The 7,000-nt window shown below is 37.6% G+C and overlaps 1 protein-coding gene across 1 annotated transcript; it reads right to left on the bottom strand.

Annotated features, from left to right (window-relative positions):
* Nucleotides 1-1,041: 1,041 nt before the first annotated feature.
* On the bottom strand, nucleotides 1,042-5,638 carry LOC130963147 (LRR receptor-like serine/threonine-protein kinase RGI2). The gene is made up of 2 exons (XM_057889297.1): nucleotides 2,647-5,638; nucleotides 1,042-1,573 (listed from the first exon to the last, which is right to left on the bottom strand). Exons 1-2 carry the CDS (start codon nucleotides 5,636-5,638, stop codon nucleotides 1,089-1,091), a joined length of 3,477 nt encoding a protein of 1,158 aa, XP_057745280.1. The 3' UTR covers nucleotides 1,042-1,088.
* Between the last annotated feature and the right edge of the window lie 1,362 nt (nucleotides 5,639-7,000).

The following is a 7,000-nucleotide window of genomic DNA, read 5'->3' as shown; positions in this document are numbered from 1 at the left end:
TACAACAGGTGTTGTTTTGTTGTTTTCTTATTTGTTCGCTCCACGTTTGTGTTGAGCTTCTTTGTTTCAAAAAAAAGAGACTCCATTTGCAAAATATGAATAGCAAGAGCAAGAGCAAGAAAAAAAAGAGACCTATATATAAAAATATTAAATATTGAGAAGTATTTGATAAAATTAAACTTATAAATACGTATTTAATTTTACACCATTAAATTTAATAATATCCAACCGTTCAAATTAAAAGTAATATTAAAAGATTACCGTTAATTCCAAAGAGAATTGAGACCAATAAATCGGCCAATCTTATTTATGATTACAAGAATGAAAATGAACATCTCTAAATGTTCCTTATATATTTGTATATGAATTTGAAATCTATTTGGTTTAAAATCTCACATCCTATTTAATAGTGAAAATGAGTATTTTAACGTTATAATATTTAACAAATGAGAAAAATTAGAAGATAAATAAAATTTTGTTTTTGGTTAGTTAGTCAATAATATTTAAAAATGTGAGCTAAAAATATTATTAGACTATTAGACTAAAGACATTATATTAACGACTAAAAATGTTAGTAAAAAATAATAAATTCTAGCGACTCTTAAACTTTTATTTTAACAAATATGTTTAAATAATATGAGTGAAGAGTGCTAGAGAACTAGTAGATCTTGTGATTTATAGCCATCAATTAATTATCATTAATATTTTTAATGGTGTGAGATTACTTCTAATAATATAAGTTTATTCATTTTTTTTTCATTAAGTATTGACCAAATTTTAATAAAAATGTTGTACCCTAAACTTTCTTACTAACTCATTTGCTACCGTACAAAATGGCTTAAGCAGCCTTGTTGATGTTAAGCATAATGAAATTACTTAAATGTAACTCTAGATATACACAAAAGGATCAGAAACTTATAATGAACATAATTCACAGTTAGGTTCACATTAAAAGACTTCAAACTTATACACAAAGAAACCATGGATATTTGAAGCAGAAAAAAATGATAATAAAAATAAATAAAATAGGAACAACTCTTGCTAAGGAAAACTTGCATAATCACAATATCACATTATTGAAACTATTACTATTTGAAAGTAACTTTACTATTGGATGATGATGGAAAAATAAACATAGATGCAGAAAAATTTGTGTTGCTGCTGCTACTAATTGGGTATGTGTGTGAATGATTACTGCTTCCTTGTTGATCATTTGCTGAAGATCCATTCAGAATCATGTCAACTTTCATATACTCTCCTCTTTCTTGCCTAATTTCTTTAAGCATTGCTGCTACATCTTTCATGGTTGGCCTGTCATCAGGGCTTGGATTAACACACAAGAAAGCCACACCTAATGTCTGCAGAATCTCCTCAAGTTCGGATTCCGGCCGGACACGAAGGCTTTCGTCGAGGACTTCCTTTCCGCCTCTCTTTTGTCTCACCCAATCAACAATGTGGACTCCTTCTGGTATTGTTGGATCAATTGGTTGCTTCCCTGTTAGTACTTCTAGTACAACAACACCATAGCTGTAGACATCACTTTTCTCTGTTATTTTCATCATGTAGCCATACTCTGCAGGTCCCACCAAGGATTTATGTAAGTAAGCCATGATTTGTTACTAGGAAAATGTTATATCTTCATAACAGATTAAAGAAACAAAATCATAACCAACAAAATTATGTTCGTAACAAAAGTATCCATGAAAAGAACAAAACATTCACTTGGTATACCAAAAGCACTTGATTTGTTTTGAAAGATCTATCCAAATTGTCAAGGATATTATCTTTCATGTGTAGTTTTTCATAGGATTTGAGTTTAGGGCTATACTCACATATAGATTCATACCATACATGGGAATATAGGATACAGAGATTCTATTGTGGCACCCATTAAGAAAAAAATGAAATATATATATATATATACCCTTTTATTCTGTATCAGAGTGTCTTCTTTGAGTTGTTAGAGATAGAACCATTAATGTTACGTTCTCCTATTAGGTTAAATTTTTGGAATGAGTGGTTTTATGACATAGTATCAGAGCTCTATGGCCATAAAGTTTAGAGTTCTTGCTAGTAAAATAATCTTTCGTGGGTAATTTTAGCATTTTACTTGTTCATATGTGTGGAACACTATGCCCATTAACACATCAACTACTTGAATAGAACACTGATGCTTAAATTGTGTCCACTAATAGGACATGAAATATGAGTTCACACCTCCAAGAAAAGCTAGCGTACACATACACATTGTTAGTTTCTAAGGCAAAAAATGCAATAAGAAAAGCTATCTAAAATACAATTGGGTATGTGACATTATTTCTTCAGTTATATAACTATTTGCTTGTTTGCTTCTTGGTTATTGTAACAGTCTCTTCCTAATTATATGGCTTAAGTGTTATTGAACTAAATATGTAATGCTCACAAGTTTGTAAGCCATAGATTGTTACTATGTGTGTATCTAAGCCTACAAGGGTTATTGAACTAAATATGTAATGCTCACAAGTTTGTAAGCCATAGATTGTTACTATGTGTGTATCTAAGCCTACAAGGTGTAAATACATTCAACAACAGTTGTGACATACTCTTCCTAACAAAAGTAATCAAACTGACATGAAAAGTTCAAAAAATTTGGATTATAGTACTAACCAGGAGCAATGTAGCCATAGGAACCAGCCAATGTACTAGAAGATCGTGCGAAATCGCCATCATCCACAAGCTTGGCGAGTCCAAAATCAGCTATATATGGTTCAAATTCAGGGCCTATGAGGATATTATTGGCCTTGATGTCCCTATGAACAATGGGAGGAACACAATCATGATGCAAGTAAGCCAAGCCCTGCGCCGCGCCGAGTATAATCCGGTATCTGATATCCCATTCCAGGCAGTTACTTCTTTCATGGAGTAGATTTCCAAGACTCCCATTAGGCATATAGTCATACATGAGCAATCTTGTGTTTCTGTTCCAGCTGCAGCCCAAGAACCTCACTATGTTCTTGTGGCGAATCGAGCCGAGTGTCTTCACCTCGGCCGAGAAGGAATCGCGAACTCCACAGTTACTCGCCGGCTTGTCACTTTGGCAGTCATATCTTGAAGCCATTGTTGTTGGCCAGAGCTTCTTCACAGCGATGACATCGCCGTTTTCCATTTCGGCTTTGTAAACAACTCCTGAACATCCCTTTCCAATTATGTTGGACTCTACCAAACACTTCAAGACTTGATCAACCGAGAAATTGAGCTTTTGGAACGGCGTAAAGTGCCACGGCAACGAGTTTCCTCCAATCTCAGAATCATTGCCATCTTGAGCAACTTTCCTCGCTCGAATGATTGTCGCGATTCCAAATATTGCCAATGCAACAATCAAAGCGCTTAGAAGTCCGATTGCGAGTTTGATTCTCTGTGACCTCTTGGAATTAGTACTATGCAGCATTGTTGTCATTGCAGCATTACTGATGAAGCAAGAATCATGGCCGTTGGGACACAAGCCTTGATTCCCTTCGAAATCCGTCGGCAATAACTGGCGGAATAGCTTGCTGTCCGGTAAATAACCGGAGAATTTATTGTATGAGATATTCATAGAAACAAGATTTTGAAGCCCTGCAAATGCTAACAAGTCTCCTTCAAGCAAATTATGCGAAATGTCCAAAATAGACAACTTATTCAAAGCCGAAATCTGCGGCGGAACTATTCCAGACAATGCATTGTGACTCAAGTTAAGAGCAATGTCTAGCGCTTCGATTTCGAATAGTTCTTCTGGTATGCTTCCTGAGAATTTATTGCTGCTAAGGTCTAAAAGCTGAAGACCAGAACACCGTCCAATCGAAGAGGGAATCGATCCGGAGAACGAATTTTGACTAACAATGATTCTAAGCAGAGAAGCCAGTTCGCCAATGTTCATCAAAAACTCTCCGGAGAAATTGTTCATCGAGACATCCATGACTTCAATCCTTGTAAGAGAGGATAAAGAACTCGGCAAAGCGCCGGAAAGCGAGTTATTGCTAAGGTTGAGCATTTGAAGTTCCTTGCAGTTACCGATATTCTCTGGTACTAACCCTGTAAGATGATTTTCAGAGAGATCAAGGAAGCTGAGGTTGTTAAGGAATCCAATTTCACTTGGAATCTGGCCTGTGATTCTGTTTTTAACGAGCCGGAGGCGAACAAGGGAGCTGCAGTTACCAATCTCTGCTGGAATTTGGCCGGAGATTTGGTTCGAGATAAGGAGAAGCTTTGTTAAGTTCTGAAGCTGAAACAAACTTGGAGGTAATCCACCAGTGAGTGAATTGTATGATAAATCCAAAGCTTGAAGGCTTCTACAACCGCCTAACGCCAAAGGAATCGCTCCTTCGAGCTTGTTCTGCCATGCAAAAAAAACTTCAAGCATCTCTAGTTTTCCGATCTCCGGTGGAATTGAACCGGAAATCTCATTTGTATCTAACTGCAACTGAACAAGGTTCGTCAAGTTTGAAAGGACTTCAGGAATTGAACCTGAAATGTTGTTGTTACTCAGCATAAGCTCTTCGAGGTTCGAAAGATTCCCCAAACTTCGCGGTATTGTTCCTGAGAGAGAGTTCAAGGAGACATCAAGAATCTTCAAGCTTATGCAGTTTCCAATTTCTTTGGGTATGCTGCCAAAGAAACTGTTCTGCCATAGCAGCATCTTTTCAAGCTTCTGGAGCTTCCCTAACTCCTTCGGAATCGAACCGGAGAGATCGTTCTCATAAAGAAACAAGTTCACAAGCTCAGAACAGTTTCCAATCTCAGCTGGAATCTCACCGGAAAGCATAGTACTATAAATTGAGATAGTTTGAAGCATGGATAGTTTTCCCAACGAAGAAGGTAACGAACCCGAAACCTTGGTATCTGCAAGGCCTAAAACAGTTAGATTATTGCAGTTACCAATAGCTTCTGGAATCTTCCCAACAATGTCCTTGTTCCCTCCAGCTCTTATCGTTTCAAGATTCAAAAGGCTTCCAAGCTCAACTGGAAGCTCGCCGCTGAGGCTATTATCGAAAACATTGAGATTCTTCAGGCTAACACAGTCACCAATCTCCTTTGGGATTGGACCTGTGAGCTGGTTTGAGTTTAAGGTTAAGTTTTGAAGGTTCTTGAGGTTTCCAATGGTCGAAGGAATGGAACCAACAAGAGCATTTGAGCTGAGATCAAGAACGGAAAGCGAAGCGAAGTATCCGATATCCGGGGAGATAGGTCCGGTGAGATTGGCACCGGAGATGACGAGTTTTCGAAGAAAGGGAAGGGACGAAGAGAGATTTGAAGGAAAAGGAAGGGCTAACTGTATAGCTTGAATGTTTATCTCTATGACATGGTTGTCTACGGAGCATTTGACGCAGGACCAGTTGCATGGTGTAGGGTCTCGAAGGTTCCAGTCTGAGAGTGGTGAAGGAGTTTTGGAGGAACCGTTTTTGAGCCATGAAAGCAAAGCTAGAGCTTCATTATTATTATTGTTTGAAGAGGAAGAAGAAAGAGGAGGGTTTGTTAGTGTGAGAAAGAGTAAGAAGAGATGGAGAAGAAGAAGGTGGTTGAGAGATTGCCTCGGCATTTGGTGGTGGTGGCTCAAGGCTTGCCTCGGCATTGGCATTGGCATTGGCATTGGCATTGACATTTGCCTCAAAACTCCAGCCATGGCAAGTCTCTAGTATTTGCATACTGCGTATATCGCTCGCTCTGTCCTCAAACCTCCTTTTTGGAGAAATTATTGGGACACCACTCTCTTTTTTCGTGTATATCTTTTATATATATATATATATATATATATATATAGTTTTAGGGATGAACTAACATGTACTCTAAAGACACATGATAAACTTACTGTAAAATTCTTATAATACTCTTACTCTTTTTTTATTTCAAACCAAATCCTAATCCTCTCATATATACTCTTACTCTTTTTTTATTTCATACCAAATCTTAATCCTCTCCTAACACACACCCCGCTGAAAATGAAGAAAGAAAAAGAGAAAGGAAAAACACAGAAAGAGAAGAAAGGAAGAAGAAGGAGAGAAGCAGGATGATGCAAATGGGGGCATGCCGTTGTTGTTGTCGTCGTTGTGGCTGCGCGTGGAGGACTGTCGCCGTCATTGAGGGAAGCTCGAACAAAGAGAAGAGAACGCGCAGAAGAGAGAGAGGCGCAATGAATAGAGGAGGGAGGTTCCGTCGCCATCACTACCAGAGTCCTAGGCGTCGCCGTCGAAGTCAGCCTCGCAGTCATCGTCGCGGTTGCAGATTTGGAGCTTTGAAGAGAGAGAGGAGTTTGCGGAGAGAGAAAAATGCCAAGGAGGAGGGACCGTCTGCTGCTGTGTTGTTACTGTTGCCATTCGGATTTACCTGAACCAAGCCATCGTCCTTACCGCCGGAGTTGTTGGTGCTGCTAGAGCTGAACCGTTCCTGTCACCATTCCGGTCCAGCCTTTTTTTCCTGATTCTGCTCTAACTTTGATGTCCTATTATGCCACCATCTAATATGTCTTGTCCTTGTTTTAATTCGATTTTAATTTTGCTCTGTTTTAGATTCCTAGAACTATCGCTAGCTCCATCTTGTCACTACTCCGATCCAAATTATGCACTCATTCGTTCCCTTCTACTTCAATCCTCCTCACCTTGAATTTGGCACTTTGGGTTCGGTATCTTCGGTCCCTTGGGACCACACGTTGTGAGTACGCTCTACATTTATAACCGTCAATCTTTTGGTTTATGCTATTCTGAAGTTTTAATTATATTTATAAAACCATTGTTGAAGAACTTTGATTTGATTAAAATAATTGATTTATTATAGTTGAATAATTATTTTATGAAGTTCATACCTTAGAAATTTTACATGAGACTATATATATGTTTGATAAAATTTTATATTATTTTAGAATATTTTATTTTACCTAAATATATTTTTTGAAGTATTGAAGTATTTGTTGGCACTCACTTACTTTAAAATTGTGGAATATGTTTCTATAATTAAAAAAGTACGATTGGAAAAAACTTCTAATGAGAAA

The sequence above is a fragment of the Arachis stenosperma genome, chromosome 2, assembly GCF_014773155.1.
Source record: "Arachis stenosperma cultivar V10309 chromosome 2, arast.V10309.gnm1.PFL2, whole genome shotgun sequence".
Lineage (NCBI taxonomy): Eukaryota > Viridiplantae > Streptophyta > Magnoliopsida > Fabales > Fabaceae > Arachis > Arachis stenosperma.
This window is presented reverse-complemented; position numbering and strand designations above follow the sequence as displayed.

What these genes read in the sequence shown, in the direction of transcription:
- LOC130963147 (XM_057889297.1), bottom strand. Translation starts at nt 5,638, where the DNA reads ATGGCTGGAGTTTTGAGGCAAATGTCAATGCCAATGCCAATGCCAATG. An exon ending in CTATGGCTACATTGCTCCTG is followed by an intron (nt 1,574 to 2,646) that starts GTTAGTACTATA and finishes TGGGACCTGCAG; the next exon opens with AGTATGGCTACATGATGAAA.